Genomic DNA, 20,404 nt, shown 5'->3' with positions numbered 1-20,404 from the left:
ATAAAAGTGTCCTGGGTCAAACAAGATTAGTAGCCTCCCAAACCAGAGTTGGATAAGACAAGTCGTTGTTTATTCTGAATATCTCTGTGGATGGGCCTATCCCGGGATTGCAAGTCTTACATTGAATTTCCTTTAAGTATCAACGTTGAAAATTCTAGTAACACACGCTCGATGTCAAACTGGATGTTATGACATCCACAATTATGCAGCACAGACAGTAATAACAAACAACATAAAAACAACAAAGAACACACAAAATTGTTTACCCAGTTCGGTTCAAACAACCTACTCTGGGGGCTACCAAGCCAGGGATGAAGTCCACTATCAGTAGTATCAATTCAAAGCTAAACTCCCCCGTTTACAACTTCTCACTTAATCACTACCCAATGACCCTTCTACTTAGGTTCTACCTAGATATGGAATATCTCCATTCCACTCCCCCTCAATCACAGCAGTGATTACACATAAACAATAAACAATTACAGATATAAGACACTCTTCAAAAACACACCTTGATCTGCTTACAAGCTTCAATCAAGAGACACACACCCGTGCTTAAAAGCTTAGAGTGACATAACAAAAACACAAACTAATTCCAGCACAATCATCAAAGACAATTGCATGGATCACACGAGACAGTTACAGAACAACCGTACTTCACAATACACAATCTTCTGTCTGCATTCCAAACTAGGATTGCAGTCCTTTTTATATGCAGTCTTGGGCATTGGGCTTTTTAAGAAACACATTAGGGTTAAGAAAGTTAACCTAATTCACACGCCACCTGTCTGCTACACAATGTGCTGTCAGTAGGATCTTCTGGACGAAATATGCAGCACTCAATAAAAAGTTTCCTAAACTGATAAAATGGATAAATCCGAAAACACAATTAATAAACAATAATAACTCCTGCTGTCACACACGGATGTCGTGACATTCACTACAAAACCTGTATTAGCTCCACACATATATGCAACCTGCATATACAAAATCAACCAGGTATGTTTTACCAATAATGCAGCCAACATGCAAACACCTTCAAACATGTTTCATTATGTTAACCCACCAAACAAATTAATATAAGTCCGTGTAGGTTGGTTGGGAGGTGCCTTAATTTTTGTTATGGAATCGTTATCTCACACTTTTGTTTCTTTTATTTTGACATGGGATATTTACCCTTTTTGGTAAAAATAGTTGATAACTGGTAAACTAACTAATAACTTATAATTGATGACTAATAATTGATAAGTTAATTAAAGTGTCTTGTAAATTATTGGCTCTAGTAGATAATAAGTGTAAACCATCGTAAAACGATATTCTTTAATTAATAACTTAGTGATTATATCATCTTTTATATAGCATTATGAATATTAGAAAATTATTTATTTCCCAATGACTTAGTTTAAATTTAACCTCATCCAGAAGATACTGATAATGCCATTGTCTGGGGCATTTTCTTGTCAGAGGAACACCAAGGTACGTGCCTTACTCTGTGACTTCTTTGATTTGAAATTGGAAATGTGGGATATACTTATTTTAGTTTTAACAGGAATGTTGTTTGAGAACATGATCACAATTTTATCCTTGTTAATTTGTTGGCCAAACACTGAACAAAACAAGTTAAGAGTTTCCATAATAGTGGAGATTTATTGATCAGTGGCTCGTCCAAATAGCAGAAGATTGTCGAAGAACATGAGGTGAGAGACAATAGGCCCAAGTATTCCAATTTTCATACCCAACCAACTTTTGTTATCCATAACATCCAAGATGAGAAGTGACAGTTTGTCCATGCATAAAACAAAGATATATGGAGAAATATGGTTTCCTTGGTGAATGCCTTTCTTAGTTTGAAAGAATTTGCCCCTTCTCTCATTCTAAGTAACATGCATTTGGAAAGAGTTTATTGCCTGCATCAATATATCTCTTAATTTTTGTGGCATACCCAATTCATAAAGAACATTATCCACAAAGATCTAATTTAGGTAATCATAGGCTTTGGATAAGTCCACCTTGATGGCAAAGTAAGTATCCTTCCCTTTAAGCTTGTACAAGCTATGAAGAAGCTCTTGAGAGACTTCTATGTTGTCATGGATATTACAACGGGGTATGAATCCAGTTTGGTTTGGTGAAATGATGGCATTCATCAAACCTTTTAACCCGTTGAACAAAGTATGGCTCAAAATCTTATAAAGGGTGTTGGACTTTCTTTTGCGGGGCCTGTCACTCTCGCAAAATCTGTGATACAAGCCTTTCCTACGTATACCATGACGAGAAAAATGGTTGTTATAGATTGTGTGAAGAAGATTCATAGGATCCAAAGGGATTTCATTTAGGGGAATGATAAATATACTAAGAATATGCATACTGTGTGCTGGAGTGATATTTGTCAACCTAAAAAGATTGGAGGTTTGGGCATCTAAAACCTTAGAAAAATGAATGAGGCATGTATTAGCAAGATGGGATGGAAGCTCTAAAGTGGTGACATTAACTTATGGTGTAATGTTTTGAGGAAGAAATACCATAGACTTAAGGTGGATGGTAATGTTCAGTAAGTGAAAAACATTGACTCTAGCTTGTGGAAACACAGGCTAAAATATGGCCAATGGTAGAGAAGTGCACTCTGTGGAAAAAAGGAGATGGCAAGAGCATTAGATCTTGGGATGATTGTTGGGTTGAGAAAGGCCTCAAGATTTGAAATGTTTTCATCAACAAAGACTTGGCTCCTGAAATCCTCCAGCTTTCTAACATTGTTGATCATAATGGTTCCTGGAACTGGAATCTACTGCGGTTGCACCTGCCTACTTTGATCAATGACAAAATCAGTGCTATAGCTCCCCTAATTAGAGACATCCCTCACAAGGATGTCTGTATATGGTGTGGTATAACCATTGGTGAATTCTCAATTGCAACTTTCTTCGATAATTGTTCGCATATGACAAGTCAAATGAGGATTGTGAACTGGCGTTTAATGTGGAAACTAAATTTTCCTGAATGTATCTGTATGCTAATATGGACGACGTTTCAAAATGGATTATAAAACTAGTTTGTACCTCCATAAGCTGAAGACTAGAGATCCATACTATGAAGAGTGTCAACGTATTACTGATTATATCCTGCATGTGACGCGTGATTGTAAGATGACCAAGGACATTTGGCTTCGGTTAATACATGTCAAGCATAAAGCCCCCGTTTTCAACATTTCACGGTCTCAATGGTTGGATCTTAATTTGACTCATCACGTGAGTAGAAACTGTGCAGACTGGCAAGCTCTTTAGGCCATTGCTTGCTACTTTGATCTGTATGCTAATATGGACGACGTTTCAAAATGGATTATAAAACTAGTTTGTACCTCCATAAGCTGAAGACTAGAGATCCATACTATGAAGAGTGTCAACGTATTACTGATTATATCCTGCATGTGATGCACGATTGTAAGATGACCAAGGACATTTGGCTTCAGTTAGTACATGTCAAGCATAAAGCCCCCGTTTTCAACATTTCACGGTCTCAATGGTTGGATCTTAATTTGACTCATCACGTGAGTAGAAACTGTGCAGACTGGCAAGCTCTTTAGGCCATTGCTTGCTATAAGATTTGGCAGTGGCACAATCAGAAAATTCACAACCTTGACTTTGTGCTTCCTGGAAACTTGGTTAATGACATTAAATTATCTACTACAAATTATTATCAAGCTATGGCATTGAACCAAAAGGTGGTAGCGAAACCAATTTCTAGCATTCAAAATGGGTGGAAACCGGCTGATGATGGGTGGCTTACTATTAACACGAATGAGGGTGTTACTAAGAATCAAAATGCTAGATGTAACGGAGTCATCAGAAACCACAAAGGAGATTGGATTAATGGCTTTTCCATAAATGCAGGAACTTGTGATATCTTCCAAACTGAGTTTGCGGGGGGGGGGGGGGGGGGGGGGGGGGGGGTTGAAGGTTTTAAGCTGGCGATTAATAGTATGGAAGGTGCCAAAGCTTTGACTAGTGCCAAGGATAGTAGAAAATTGGGGCTGAGCTTGATTCATAGTATTCAAGCTAATCTTTTAAGCCTATCCAGCGTTCACATTAAGTTTATTCATCCAGAAGCGAATAAGTGTGTGAATTCCCTTGCTAAACATAGCTTAGCCGTGTCTTCTGATTTTTGTAATTTTGCTAACTGTCTCCTATTCTTGCAAAATGTTGTAAAGCAAGATTCTCTGGAGGGCTTTGTCCTATATGCCAATTAGTGTTTTTTTGTTTGGGCTTAGGCCCTCTTTGCTCCCAAAAAAATATTTAAAATTAAAAAGAAGAATAAACAAACGTGAACAATTTTAAATATATATGTAAAATTAAACATAATATCAAAATGTATTCAACGTATATATGTAAACTTTATTGTGAATGTTAAATGATAGAGTAAGAGTGAGTAACAATATATAGTAAGGTTGGAATCGATGGAGGAAAATAATGGGAGAAGATTAGTGTAAACAAAGAAGAAAAAGAACGGGAAAAATTACAATAAGAGATTCATAATTTTTTTTTGATACAAAATTTGACCTTTCCTATTCATGAATTTCAAATATATTTATTTTATTTTAAATTGTAATAAATTGTAAATGATAAAAATAAGTTATAGTTAAAATAATAAGGATAAAAATAGAATAAAATATGACAAGTTAAAAGTTATGAGCTCAAAAGCTACTTCAAATAACATTTGAGGAAAAAAAGCATAAGCTAGTAAAAAAAGCTACACGCTTCGGGTAAGAAACAATTATCAAACATAACTTTTTTATTGATATGAGCTAAAAAGCTAAAAGTTTAAGCTAACTCATTTACCTTGATTCTTTCAACAAATTTCTCCCTAATTCTTGATACGAATAATAATTGTATGGACAACCTAGGGCATCGAGAGACCATTGCAAAATGAATTCCCCTTGTGGCCTAACTAATGACTTAAATTGCTTTTCTCAGAATTTAGATAGGAATTAACATCCTTATAATAGAATATGTCTTATAATCTTTATTAGTCTCAAAGATAAGTTTGAGAAGTCATTGATAGAAAGTTGAATATGAAGGCTAGCTTGGATGATAGGTTGAATAAACTAAAGTAGTATGAAAATAACCTGAATTAATGTTGAGAGAATTTTGAGGTGGCCAGTGAAAAGTATGGGGTTTGTGAGAGGGAAGTGAAGAACCTTTGGGGAGGCAAAACGTCATATTTATTTTATTGATGAAGAAAATAACATGTAAGGAGTAATTGATATGATGAACTTGGAACAAAGTAAAATGGAGAAGACTCATTTATTGAAAGTCGATATAAGGGATGTGTTTCTCGTCACAGAAAATGTGAGGTTGAAGGATGTTTCTGACAAAGACTAACTCCTTTAACTCAAAGGAAATATGGTGTCCATTGTGTTGACCAAGTGCATTCAAACACAAGAGGGGGTGGATTGTGTTAAATCGTTTTTGATTTTTTTTTACAAAAATAGTTGATCTAACTTGGTCAATTTTAAGAAGAAAGATGAAGCAGAGATTTAAGTGTGAAAGATAAATGACAAGAAAGTAAAAGATAAAAGATAGGAAAGTGCAAACCGAGATTTACACTAGTTCTATCTTGAAGCACACGACCTAACTCGATTCCCTATAGTTTTTTCTTGAGAGTCCTACTATCAACTTGAGATCTTATCATGTGATCACCCCATAACCTTCTCACGCAAAGTTTTTATCCTAGTCCATCTTGCAATCTTTATAGAAACATCAATATTATAATATAAAGAAACTCTGGATTCATAATTACAACACAGTTTAATTTAAATAATTGTACTGACCAGAGGATCAGAACCAGAAAGGGCCACAAACGTCTTGCACCGTGTTGGTGTTGAAGAGGAGGAGATGTACCTGCAAGGTACTCCGACGATCAAGTAAGTAGGAACACATATACAATTTAGTGTTTAGGGTTTTGAAATTGTGTTACCTAACCCTCTCGAGGGAGAGAGTTTATGTAATACCCCCAATGCATGGCCATTGGTCAGCGTTTTGGGCTGAATCGTAGATCTAGGCGCAAAACACGTAACTACCACGATTCTAGGAGTAAATATAGGAATCCTGGGAAGCTACTTGAAACTAGTCGTTGGGCGAACAGAAGGGAGTTCCTGGTCGACATGAAGGTACTATGGACAATTCCGAGGAGTCGGATGTTCGACCAATGACATAAAAGTTGGCTTGATCGACGAGGCCGTGGTGAGTCGTCCTCGACCGTGGAAGGAGGAGCGAGCTAGGCTGCGGGCAGGAGAGGTGGTGGCCTTTCTACCTTGAGCGATTGGGCCAGGGTTATTGGGTCGTCCCAGAGTAAACATGGATTGGACTGTTCCTAGCCATTGGGCCAGTCCAAAACAATAACAATTACATAATTCTTACTTATGTATTTTGCTCTTTCAACATTAAAATAATAGGCTAAATTATAGTTTTGGTTCCCCTATTTTGTCTGATTCACGAAATTAGTCTCATATTTTAAATTCAAACAGTTTCAGTCCCTCTATTTTAAATTCAAACAACTTTAGTCCCCCTCTCAGGTTTTTTCATAGAAAATCGATGAGATTTTTTGTTTTTCAACTTATATTTTTATCTATAAAATTCAATAATACATTCATATACAGTGATTTGTCATGGTTTACAAGTAATTTGTCATTTCAAAAGTGAAAACATCGTTAATTTTAAGTGCAAAAGTATGGGAGAGACCAAAATTGTTTAAATTTAAAATAAGGGGACCAAAAACTAATTAAATTTGAAATAGGGGGATCAATTTCGAGAATCAGGAAAAATAAGAGATCGAAATTGTAATTAAGCCAAATTAATATTGAATGTTTGAAAGTGCTTCTAAGAAGATACAAATTAAGAGAAAATTAAGAGAAAATAATAGAATATCAAATTTTTTGTATTGTTTATAAGTGAATAAAAGTCTTCCTGATATATAAAAAATTATGGCAAAAAAGAAAAGTAAAATGGGTTGGAGCCGCTATCTAATCAACTAGCATGCATTCTTAATCAGTAAGAGAAAATTAAGAGAAAATAATAGAATATCAATTTTTTTGTATTGTTTATAAGTGAATTAAAGTCTTCCTGATATATAAAAAATTATGGCAAAAAAGAAAAGTAAAATGGGTTGGAGCCGCTATCTAATCAACTAGCATGCATTCTTGATCAGTAAAATGGGTTGGAGCCGCTATCTAATCAACTAGTATGCATTGTTAATCGATTAGACATAACTTTTATAAGTAAAATAACCAAGTTCAAAGCCTAATAAATTTAGACAATTTCTAATTGATTAGGTGGAGAGTTTACTCCATATATTACAGAGTGATTTTCTACTTCCCAATTAGTTAGGTACCCTTCCTAATCAATTACCTTTAAGACATTAGTGATTTTAAGGATATTTTGAAATCAGATGAAATTTGTAAAATATTTTAGGGAAATGCTAACCAGTGCTTTTGAGACACTCTTTAAGTGATTAAAGTTGTAAGTTTTTATTAAAGTGTGTGTATTTAATGCATTAAAATTGTATTGAAAATTGAAATGTTAAATTTTATAAAAAATATTTTCCTTATTTAATATGGTTAAAGAATGCACTGGTTAGCAAGACCCTATATTTTAATAGTATGTACATGGATGCGTTATTTTAGTATTTCTAGAGTTACTAACATTTATTACAAAATATTATCAAAATGAATAAAAAATAATCTAAGACACAAGATCACAAATGGGCTTTAAATTTTTTTAGTCCTTGTTCTTAGCATTTAATTTTCTTTGCATACAAATACATTTTAAATACTTATCTTTTATTTAAATTATTTCATAATTTTTTAAATATTATTAAAACTATTAACTAAAACAATGGGCTAAATCCAACCGTTTTACTAATATTAAACATTATAAAATAAATTTATTTAAACCTTATTCATAAAAGATATTTGATCATACTAGTATATTAGTATATGTCAAAATAAATATATCTTTTTATATATAATAATAATTAAGCACAAAAGAAACGTGCTAGTCATTATGTTAGCCACACAGAAAATATTTTATGAATGATCTACTAGGTAGAAAATGAAATTGCCAATACATTAAAATAAAATATTACGAGTAAGTAGTTGATTTTGTAGAATTAATTTTGATTAAAATTAAGTCTAATGAAAAATAATTTATATTTATATAATTTTTGTAAAACTGAAATGAAAAATGAATTTTCTTGTAATAATACAAATTATAATTACAAGTAGAATTAATTATAAAGGTAGAATAATTATATTTTAGGAAAATTGTGATATCTCAAAATAATTATGTATTTTTAATTTTTTTTCTTTTTTTCTAAAAGTTAATTATGTTAAAATTGTTTATAAACTTTAACTTTAATATTATTAAATTGAAAACTAATATTGACACTATTGTGCGTGAATTTTAATAAAAAATATTATTTTATTTGAGAAAATGGATCATGCACTGACAGTGTAAAATATTTTTACACTGTCAACCAATCACAACCATGCATCCAATTAAAATATTATTTTATTTAAAAAAAAATTTTAATGACATGACACATTCATGACTTCCTATTGGATGACAGTCAGTGCACTACCTTTTAACTCATTTTATTTATAAAAAAGTAAAAATTAATGTCTTTTTTGCTTTAAAAGATATTTTTATTCAAAAAAAGAGATATGATTTTAATTTTAAATATATATGGTCAAAATACCCTTTTAAAAAAATAAATACCATACAATGAACATATACTTGTTAATTGTTATTCACCGTGGTAGAAAAAATAAACTAAAAGCAGTATTGTAGTTATTATTATTTATTGATAAAACAATATTGTTAATTTTTGTGCCAGATAAAAAAAGCTGGAAAAAAATCAAAAACTGAATCAATCAATCTGATCAACAAACGAAAGGGAAAAATAATAGAGAGGGGAAGAAGAAGGAGAGAAGGAGAAACTTCCTCTGAGGCCGTAGTTGAGACTGAGATCGGTGTTTGTCTCGATTCTCCGTCTTCTCTGAATCAATCGAATTCGCTGCGGAAAGAATGGGAGAGGTAGCGCGTGGAGGTTGTTGTCCTCCGATGGATCTGTTCCGTTCGGAGCCGATGCAACTGATTCAGCTCATCATTCCCATCGAATCCGCTCACTGCACTGTCTCCTACCTCGGTGACCTTGGCCTTCTTCAGTTTAAAGATGTCAGTATTCATCAATTCCTCAATTTCTTTGTCGATAAACCATTAATCACTTCGTTTTTGGTTTCTTAGTTACTAGCTTTTGATTAGGGTTCATCCTTGTGTTTATTGCTGTTTTTCGATTGATTGTTTGTGATTATTAATCTGCTTAATTTGATCTAAATAAGCTGCAACTCCTTTTTCAGGTTAACGAGTTCGAACACATTGTCGTACTTAATTGACGTAAACTCAATTATGATTTTTTTCATGAGAATTGATTAATTATTTTATTGAACTTCATTGCAGTGCTTTTTAAATCGTTGGTGGAATTAGTCTTTGATAGTAGAATTTTTACATTAGGAGATCTCAATTTCACATCATAGTGTTATTGCAATTTTTTAATGATTAGGTTTATGTTTGTATGTATAGAACAGATGATGCAAGCATGAATTTTCCAGTAACCAATTATGTGTTCTTGTTTCCTAATTTCTCTAAATTGAAGCATGATGATGAGCTTGCTTGAGAGGTTTTTCTAAGCGTAATAATGTGTTCTTTCTTGTGATGTTTTCAGCTCAATTCAGAGAAGAGCCCCTTTCAACGAACTTATGCAACTCAGGTGCGTTTGTTTTCTGCTATCATAAGTCACTTATTTTGCTAGTTTCTGGAACCTGAATATAGTGTTTTAAGTTTTGCTTTTGCTGCATATTCATGTATGGTTGGACTTTGGAGCATAACTTGTATTTATTTATTTATTTATTTGGCACAACAATTGAGCTGATATGGCATAAGTTTTGCTTTTGCTGCTTATATTCATGTACGATTGGTGTCGTGGTTTGTTCTTACCAATATGGAGGATTTGTTGTCTTCCAGACTTACTGTATTTTTTTCTCTATGTAAATTTTGTTTTTTTCAAAAAGATACTGATATTTTGTTTCTGAATATGTATGGGGGATAAATATTGGTCCTTGTGAAGATAAAAAGATGTGGAGAGATGGCTCGTAAGTTGCGTTTCTTCAAGGAGCAAATGCTTAAGGCAGGTGTTTCCCCAAAAGATTCCACAGCACAGGTTGATGTGAACATCGATGACCTTGAGGTATGTAAATAGATTTTTTGACAAGGTTGTTTTCCTCTTAATTTATTTTGGAAGTTGACACATCACGTGCTTGTAACAGATAAAACTTTCAGAAATCGAGTCTGAGTTAACTGAGATGAATGCAAATGGTGAAAAGTTGCAACGCACATACAATGAACTTGTTGAGTATAAGCTTGTTCTTCAGAAGGTACAGTTTATTCTCTACTTATACCATAAACTATTATGTGTCTTTTATTCAAAGATTATGCATAATAAAGAGAGCAGTGATAATTATCCGTTGCTTCATGCATTTAGCCTAATTGTTCTTGTAAGTGGCCCGGATTGCTACTGCGACCTTTCAAGATGCACATATTCATGGAAAATAACTGAAAAAAGTGATCTGATTACTTTTCTTTAATTACATTGGAAAATTGAGAATGTTTATGCGTATCTCTTTGTATTGTTGAACTAGAACGTGTTTCAGTTTTGCCTACTGTGTGCTTAGATTGTCTTACTTTGTATCCAAAAAGCTTATAACATAAATGCTGCAGAAAGATATATTCACTTGAAAGGGTATTTTTGTAAAAAAGAAAGGGTAACCGGGTGCTATAAAGCTCGTGCCATGGTGGGGTCCAATGAAGGATTGATGTCAATGTGGGTTTTTACTAAAGGCCATTTTCACAAGTCAAATCTATGACCTCCCAATTGCATATAAGCAATTTCATTTGGTGTACCAAGGCTTCATTTCTTTTGTTGAAACTAAGCAAAATCAAATATTCTCAACTGAGACACTTTCAATTTTTCTTCTGCCCTTTGTAGTCCTAAGTCAAACTCAATTTATTTCCATTTGCTTGCTTGTGGGTTTCTTAGCTAACGATTTTCCTAATCCTTGTTTAATCTATTGCGTTGAGTATAAATTTCTCTTAAGTAGTTGTTGCGTGGTTGTCTGAAGCTAGGACTGATAGAAGGCAAAGCGGGTTGACAATGTGCCAAGGCATGTATTTCTGCAAGCTACAATGAGACATAACATACTAAAGATTGAATAATGATTATAATATAATTTGGTTTGGGTCTACCTGATTGTTTCTGTATATTGATTTGGTTGCTGTCAAATCTATATTAGATTAGTAATTATTCTCAATTCTTCTCTTTAATGCTAAAGATTAATATGTCCACTCCAAATTTAAGAAGTGGGTATGGTTTAATTGATATTGTATACTTGTCATTTTATAGAATTGAAATGTGTCTTTTAGATATATAATCTTAATTGTGGCAGGTTAATCAATGAATAGTTGTTCTCCCTTTTCAGGCTGGTGACTTTTTCCACTCAGCTCAAAGCCGTGCCATAGAGCAGCAAAGAGAATATGAGTCACGCCAACTGAGTGGGGATTCTATGGAAGTACCTTTATTACAGGACCAAGTAGATATCTTACCCGCTCATATCTAACTTTCTTCTTGTATAATGTTGGACAACCTTCATCTAATGAATCTAATCCTGCAATTTGTTGTTATAAAGGAATTACCAGGTGATTCATCAAAGGCAGTTAAGTTGGGATTTTTAGCTGGTCTCGTTCCCAGGGAAAAGTCCATGGCATTTGAGAGAATTTTATTTCGTGCTACTAGAGGCAATGTATTTTTGAGGCAGACTACTGTTGAGGATCCGGTTACAGACCCTGTTTCTGGAGAAAAGGTTCTTACCTGTATCCCCTTGTCTATAAAATATAGTATGTAACTGTGATTTTTGCTGTTACGGACCATTTTTAACGTTCATATATTTTTGCTTTCGTTATAGCTAATATGTAGACTAGATTGAAATTTTGTCGAGAGGAAAGTTAGTTTGGATGCATTCAATGGTGATATTTTTAGTTTGTATCCATGATGGATGCTATCATATATCATTTCATAAAACAGACCAAATACAGGGCTTTTATGGTCTAATTACTTTGGTTTGTTGGCTGATGTTTTCTATTGATGACATATGGTACACATGTATATCACAGCTTGCCATGCCCTTTTATTAACTGCTTACTCTGTTAATTTTGATGTATCTGTCGAAAAATGAATCAGAAATCAAGTTTTTTTTTAATGGTAAATTGATAGTAGTTAGTATTTTATTTACACTTTTGTCAAGGATTTGAATCCTGGACCTCCAAAACTCAATTAACCCTTAGCTCAACTAGTTCAAACCAAAATGATATGCATACCTGTTTGTTGTGCCTGTTGGAATTGAAAATTGAGATGGAAGTGATCATTGAGTGATAACCTCTCCATCTATATGATTTCCTAAATTATGCATCTAATATTTGTCAGCACCCTACCTCTAAATTTGTGTTTTCTATTAAAACATAATAGTGAGGTTCTGCATTTTCTTTTGAATAAAATTTTGCCTGTTGAAACATAATATCCAGTTTTGTGTTCTATTCTTTGCTCACTTATGGATGCTGACCTGCAGACTGAGAAAAATGTTTTTGTCGTCTTTTACGCTGGTGAAAAAGTGAAAGCCAAGATTCTGAAAATCTGTGATGCCTTTGGTGCCAATCGATACCCGTTTGCTGAGGAGCTTGGAAAACAAGCTCAAATGATTACGGAGGTATGCATATTGATTGTTATTTCTATTGAGGAAAAGCTTCTTTATCCGCCACCATGTTACCCTGACTTTTTATCTCAAGCTTCTGCTGTACTACTTCTTTACAGCGATACATACCTTGCTTGAAACTAAATGGATACAAATTCTTAGATTAAGTATGGACAAGCCTGCCATTACATTTTATCTGTGGGAGTGGGGGATATGGTTTAGTAATATTTGACCTTGACATTAAGGATAGGCGGCAGCCTTCCCTTGCATAAGTACATGAAAATAAACTAAAAAGTACTCTTATAGCACTGAGCGTTAGCCTCAAGTCCTCAACTGTGGCCCTAGTGGGGCCAAGAGAGGATAGGCGCAGTTTCTAAGTGTTTTGAGACACCTTCCTTAACTGTTAGATATTGAGTGAATGCATAATTGCATATGCTTAATACAATAGCCAAAAGGTAGGTAAGAATTATGTACTTAAATATGTCTTCATAACCGTCCTTGCTTATTGTGAATACTGAGTTCTTGTAATGTGTTTTTGATTGTGTTGTTTACACAGATTAACTTTTTTGTTCACAAGCATAGTCATGTTAGTTGAATGTGCTGAATTAGTCCGAGCAATTTCTGGTGGACTAATTGTAGTACTTAGATATTTCTTCCTTCTCAGTTGCATTGCTCTGATTGTGTTCTTTAAATGATTCGTATCAGTGAAAGAGATTGTTTGAAAATACTAATAATCAAAATAGTTGCTCGCAGGTAGCATTATCTTTTCAGTTTGTTATATGTAATAATGACATTAATCTAGCTAAGTTGCTTATGTTTTATTTATAAGAAGTCCTGTCCTTTATTAGTTTCTGCAAATTTATAACTTTTGCTATATGACTAAACAGTTTTAACAAATGGACCTGCAGGTTTCTGGAAGGCTTACAGAATTGAAGACCACCATAGATGCTGGACTTTCGCACCGAGTTAACTTGCTGGAAAATCTTGGGACTCAATTCGAGCAATGGAATCTTTTGGTTTGTCAAAACATAAACTAACTAACAATATTCTGTGTTATGCACCTGAAGAACATAGTCCGACGTACCGTTACATCACATTTTTTTTATTAATTGTTAATTTTATCCTCCAATATAGTCCCTCCATCTCACAATGAGTGTTATAGTTACTTCTTTCACACCAGTTAAGAAAATGTTATAAATAAAAGAAAGAGAATGGTAATTTTTTCTATTTATCCTTATTAAGCATTACTGTATTCACCTTTATTATAAATATAAAGTGGAATTTTGGAATGATGCAAGTAGTGTTAAGTTATCAGTTATTAATTAGAGGGTACAGTTGGGGGTGGGGAATTAATATTTTATTGAAAACTGAAAATGACATTCATTTTGGGACTTTTTTTTTTGGGTACAAATGTGACAGTCATTGTGGGATGGAGGGAGTAAAAACTCTTTGTAGATAAATATTTTTCTTTTAATGATTGTTTTCTCATGAATCTTGACAACATTTCTTCAAACTCGTGAAGGTGAGGAAGGAGAAATCCATCCACCATACCCTGAACATGCTGAGCCTTGATGTGACGAAAAAATGTCTAGTAGCTGAGGGGTGGAGTCCCGTTTTTGCAACAAATCAGGTATTTGTTGTAGCCGTGTTCCATTGTTTTATAATTGATTTTTGTTTTGTCTAGCCAGTGGTAATACGGCCAATATGGTTGCTGTAAAATGATTTAAGTAAGCATGTTACCTTGATATTTCAGGTCCAGGATGCATTACAGCGGGCTTCAAAGGACTCTAACTCCCAAGTCAGTGCTATTTTGCAAGTTTTACATACCAGAGAGTTGCCACCTACCTACTTTCGCACGAACAAATTTACGTCTTCGTATCAAGGAATTATAGACTCATATGGGTGAGCATTGTACTTAATTCTTTTCCCTTTATTTGTATTGTGCTTGTGGAAATAGGAGACATACAGCGTACTTATTTATTATGTAATATATGCAGTGGAACATACATATTGTTTGCACGATCACATTTATGTAATATATTTGTCCTCTAAGTTCTTTGTGCTAGTATATAGGACTCATTTGGTGGCCATGATTAGTACAATATAATATAATATACTATCTTATCCTATTATATCAAGTGTTTGTTGAGCCAATAGGATATGTTCGATTATCTCAGTGGCTTATCTAATCCCTACTTATCAGTGTAAATTTCTCCTATGAACGGAGATGGGTTAGAAATAGGCAGGGTACGATAGCAATTAGCGACGATGACACAACTTGTGACACCTTCCCCTGCCTCCACCTCCTTTTCAGCTCAACACCACTACCACTGCTTCACTCCTCACTAAATCTGCTCAGAACCTTATTGTCGTTGTCGCCAATACTCTCCGGCCTCCACTGGTTGACATGCCACCACTTTCCGTGCACCTTGACTACCACTAAATCTTATAAGGCTGATTTGTTTTGTTTTTACAATTAGTGGTGCAATTATCTTAAGAATTAATGAATTTGTTTTTACTTCTGCTTTTGAAAGACATGTATCTTATATTCTGAGTTTTTTATATGAACATTTCAGGGTTGCTAAATATCAAGAGGCAAATCCTACTGTGTTTACTGTAGTTACCTTTCCATTTCTTTTCGCTGTAATGTTCGGTGATTGGGGGCATGGAATATGTTTACTGCTGGCAGCTCTATATTTCATAATCAGGGAGAAGAAACTTTCTAGCCAGGTACTCTTTTAGTTTGTATTGTAAATCCATCCTTTTAAAATCATACAAAAGGCTAGGTTTTACACTTCAATGAAGAAAATTAGGTAGACTATCTCCACCTTTCTAGAATATGTATGAGCATCTCTTTTGTGCTTTGATGGCGAGTGTATATCTTGAAACATTCAGGGAGGACAATGGGCAAGATTTGGATAGGGCACTCTAAAGTATTTGTTTCCATACTCACATTTAAGAAAAGAACCTTGATTTGGATCAAGACTCTCGTAGATCTGTTACACATATTTTGTTAGATGGAGTATATTTTCCCTTAATGTCTTTTTTTTTCTTCAAAAATTAACTATGCATTTTTGTTCAAATTTGTAGTAGTTAAACATCTCATGCAACTCCGAAGTTGTTGATCTGTTACACATATTTTGTTAGATGGAGTATATTTTCCCTTAATGTCTTTTTTTTTTTCTTCAAAAATTAACTATGCATTTTTGTTCAAATTTGTAGTAGTTAAACATCTCATGCAACTCCAAAATTGTTCAAAAAACTTCCAAATCCTAATTATGTATAAAACAGAATTGGCCTATTAACTAAGCCTACGCCCATGCCCAAAAAATTTAGGTGGGTTAAACCCAGCAGACCCATTTAAGCCGGTCTGAGTTCAATTGGCATTCCTAGAAACATTACCTTGTTCATTAAAGAAAAAGCTTAGGTAGCCTCATTTATGTTTATGTGGTCAGTAACTGATCTTTCTGTAACTATGTAGTATACAGCACATCACGTACAATAGTTTAATAAATTTTCCAATGTTTATGTTGCTGTTTGATCATTGAGGGCATTTGGATTTTTTTTCTTTCTTTCAAGACCGTGTAATAGAAATCGTTTATAGGTGCATACTGTTTGCCTGCTATAGCAGGTTATACCTATTACAAACTGACGTGTGGCTGCTTATCTAGACATCTATGATAACTAACTTATAGTTAGTTAGTTATCTTCTAGGTGATGACTAAATTAGTTAAAATAGACTAGCTATCCTATATCTCTAATACCGGGCATCAAGAGTGAACAGTTTTACCTTATAATAGGAAGGCTAAAATTTCTTTTTTTTTGGTATGTTAGTGCGTAAGTTAGTCCCATCTCCTTAGTGAAGACGGAATCAGTGCTCAACCGCTGGTCCTTTTAGTCGTTGAAAAGGACTTCACCAACTATTACCAATGCAACTCTAAGGCTTGACTAGAATTTCATTTTTGCTATTTTTCCAGAAAACTTAAAATTTTGATCAACTGTGAGAAGTTTTCGGATTGATATATTACAATTTATAATTCGCCAACAATCTTTGCTGGGTGATGTGTATTACTGTTGCTCCTGTTGCATAAATATGTCTCGTGAATGTATGTGTAACAGTCTTCTAACATTGAGTCTTTGGATGAATGCAGAAGCTTGATGACATCACAGATATGACTTTTGGAGGTCGCTATGTTATTTTCATGATGTCACTCTTCTCGATCTACACTGGCCTGATCTATAACGAGTTCTTTTCTGTTCCATTTGAACTCTTTGGCCCCTCTGCATATGCGTGCCGTGACCTTTCTTGCAGGTGAATCAAATCCCTTAATTTATAAATCAATACTATCCTTTATGCTATTAGAGATTTAGTCACTGTTCTTTTATTTACATACTTTTTGATGCAGGGATTCTACCACAATAGGGCTGATAAAAGCGCGTCGCACTTACCCTTTTGGAGTGGATCCTGTATGGCATGGTACACGTAGTGAATTACCATTCCTGAACTCTTTGAAAATGAAAATGTCAATTCTTCTTGGGGTTGCTCAAATGAACCTTGGAATTATAATGAGCTATGCCAATGCCAGGTTCTTTAAGAACCACGTAAATGTATGGTAAGTTAACATGTATTTGAATGGTAACATTTATCATTAGAAATGGTTTTGAAAATTTTCCCAAGCAGTTTTGCAGGTGTTCTCATCTGCAATCATCACCGAGTCGTTCTATTTCTATGAACTTGCTTACGTATTTTAAATTGATGTATATAATTTTTATTTCGATGTATCACTCTTTCAGGTTCCAATTTATCCCCCAGGTGATCTTTCTTAACAGTCTATTTGGCTACCTATCCCTCCTTATCATTGTGAAGTGGATCACGGGTTCTCAAGCTGATTTGTACCATGTAATGATCTACATGTTCTTGAGTCCAACAGATGATTTGGGCGAGAACCAACTCTTCGAGGGTCAGAAAAATCTTCAGGTTGGGTAGCTCCTAATCCCCCCCAAAAAAACTTGTTAATAGTATTTTTCTGAGTAATACTTACATGCTCTGTTCTGTTTCTACTAGCTCGTGCTTCTGCTTCTGGCTTTTGTCGCCGTGCCCTGGATGCTGTTGCCAAAACCCTTTATTTTGAAGAAACAACATGAAGCTGTATGCTTACTTTTATTATGTTTTCCATTTGTTCTTCCCTGAAACTTTCATTTTGCTCTGGATCTAATATTTATCTTAATTCAGAGGCACGAAGAAGAATCCTATGCACCACTTTCAAACACAGAGGAAAGCTTGCAGGTGGAATCAAATCATGATTCCCACGGTCATGCGGAATTCGAGTTCAGTGAAATTTTTGTACATCAACTCATACACACTATAGAATTTGTACTTGGAGCAGTATCTAATACAGCTTCTTACCTTCGTCTGTGGGCCCTTAGGTATGTCTATAAATGGCACATCCTATTCTATTAATAATGATGTAGCCCTACAAGAGATACAAGATTGGAACCTCACATGATTTTTGTTTGTCTATTTACCTATAGATTTGTTTTATGCAATGCTAAACTACAACTATACGTTTACTAATGTTTTTCTTTTTGTACCAGTCTTGCTCATTCAGAGTTATCAAGTGTGTTCTACGAGAAGGTTCTGCTTATGGCATGGGGGTATGTTATGTTTAGAAATTTCTGTTGCATTTTCTTTTATCCTGATAATGTTGGGAATGATTGGTAATTGTTCTGTCTGATATTTCAGGTACAATAATTGGCTTATCCTGATAGTGGGTCTCATTGTTTTCATTTTCGCAACCGTTGGAGTGTTACTTGTCATGGAAACTCTGAGTGCCTTCTTGCATGCATTGAGGCTTCACTGGGTGGAGTACCAAAACAAGTTTTATGAAGGAGATGGTTACAAGTTCCACCCTTTCTCGTTCACATTGCTAGACGAAGAGGATGAGTTGATATAAATATCAGTTAAATAAGAGTGAGGAGTTATATTGCTTCGAACAAGTATGATTCTTTCATTTGCTGTATCTAGTCAGTGACTACCCGATTGGTATTTGTTTGCGGTATTGTATATGATGGAATCCTGGGAGCTTTTTCTTCCGACATCATGCCGTATCTTGTCTATTTATCCGTTGTGGTAATAAATACATCCCAGTTAGTGGAGTAACTTTCTATCAGCTCCTAGCCAGGCGTGTTTCACTAAAAACAGATACTAGGCAGTGGCCAAGTGTAATAATTATTACTCTCAAAATAAATTATTTTTATGAATAATAGTGTTATAACTTATAATGATGTCGTTACTTGCATGATATTGAAAATGATTTCATACTACAGTTCAAAAGTAAAAATATATTTGTTGGGTATCAACGATAACTTACGACCTTCCGTTTTTCTCCTTGTGGCATTAGAATGAGAAATAATTTCTTAATGGAAACGACCTTCCGTTTTTCTCCTTGTGGCATTAGAATGAGAAATAATTTCTTAATGGAAAAAACCTAGGTAAAGTTCTGTAGGTATTGTTCATCCAGATTTGAACTAGAACGTTCTTTGAACAGAAATACGCGTCCCAGCATTGTGCGATCCCCACGTGAGCTATCTTTGGACTAGGGGTGTTCATGGTTCATAAACTGCACTGAACCGAACCACATAAATGGTTCAGTTCAGTTTTTAATAACCACATTAATAACAATTCAGTTAATTGTTAAAACAGTTTTAATTCAATTATGAATTGGTTTAAACCGGTTTGTATATTTAAACCAGTTTAAAACCAATTTGTATATAAACCGGTTTAAAACCAATTTATAGTTATATAACCAATTTTATATTCTTTGTCAAAAAACAAAAACAATTTTATATTAAAAATTATTTTAAAATTAATCTGTTTGTTTCGGTTGGTGTTTTGAAAATTTGTGGATTTCCAAGATTCGGCCTCCAGGATTCTTCAAATCTAAATCTTCAAATGCACACATTATATATATATATATATATATATATATATATATATATATATATATATATATATATATATATATATATATATATATATATATATATATATATATATATATATATATATATATATATATATATATATATATATATATATATTATGTATGCTTGTTTCGGTTGGTGTTTTAAAATTGGAAATCCACAAATTTGAAATCTCCACAAATGCACACATAAACAATTGAAATCTCCAAGGAACTGCACACATATTCTTTCCAATTATTTTTTAAGAATTTAAAATAAAAGAATAGAAAAACCATTTATAAACATTATGTGATCTCAACTATTTTATTTAAAATCATATTATTTTATAAACTGCTTAATCACATTGTGTTGATGCACACATTGAATTTCAATTTTTCTCATAGAATATTTTCCTTTATTCTGAAACACTAAAATTTTCTTGCAAATACAAATTTTATAGATGACTTATATGAGATTATGAAATCATTAATAAATTATTAAGCTTCTTGAAATTAATTAATCAAAATAAAAGAACTAATTTAGTCATATGTTCAGTCAAACAAATTAACTATTTTAAGTGGACACAAAACTTAAATT

The 20,404-nt window shown here is 33.7% G+C and overlaps 1 protein-coding gene across 1 annotated transcript; it reads left to right on the top strand.

The window, feature by feature from the left end:
* The first annotated feature begins 8,891 nt into the window (after nucleotides 1-8,891).
* On the top strand, nucleotides 8,892-19,129 carry LOC131602089 (V-type proton ATPase subunit a3-like). The gene is made up of 18 exons (XM_058874094.1): nucleotides 8,892-9,221; nucleotides 9,769-9,813; nucleotides 10,171-10,290; nucleotides 10,370-10,477; nucleotides 11,579-11,689; nucleotides 11,786-11,959; nucleotides 12,722-12,859; nucleotides 13,753-13,860; nucleotides 14,367-14,474; nucleotides 14,598-14,746; nucleotides 15,421-15,574; nucleotides 16,996-17,156; nucleotides 17,251-17,457; nucleotides 17,639-17,822; nucleotides 17,910-17,993; nucleotides 18,078-18,271; nucleotides 18,440-18,499; nucleotides 18,588-19,129. Exons 1-18 carry the CDS (start codon nucleotides 9,072-9,074, stop codon nucleotides 18,796-18,798), a joined length of 2,466 nt encoding a protein of 821 aa, XP_058730077.1. The 5' UTR covers nucleotides 8,892-9,071; the 3' UTR covers nucleotides 18,799-19,129.
* Nucleotides 19,130-20,404: the final 1,275 nt, after the last annotated feature.

The sequence above is a fragment of the Vicia villosa genome, linkage group LG5 (assembly GCF_029867415.1).
Source record: "Vicia villosa cultivar HV-30 ecotype Madison, WI linkage group LG5, Vvil1.0, whole genome shotgun sequence".
NCBI lineage: Eukaryota > Viridiplantae > Streptophyta > Magnoliopsida > Fabales > Fabaceae > Vicia > Vicia villosa.
This window is presented reverse-complemented; position numbering and strand designations above follow the sequence as displayed.

What these genes read in the sequence shown, in the direction of transcription:
- LOC131602089 (XM_058874094.1), top strand. Translation starts at nt 9,072, where the DNA reads ATGGGAGAGGTAGCGCGTGGAGGTTGTTGTCCTCCGATGGATCTGTTC. An exon ending in ATAAGCTTGTTCTTCAGAAG is followed by an intron (nt 10,478 to 11,578) that starts GTACAGTTTATT and finishes CTCCCTTTTCAG; the next exon opens with GCTGGTGACTTTTTCCACTC. An exon ending in AAGCTCAAATGATTACGGAG is followed by an intron (nt 12,860 to 13,752) that starts GTATGCATATTG and finishes ATGGACCTGCAG; the next exon opens with GTTTCTGGAAGGCTTACAGA.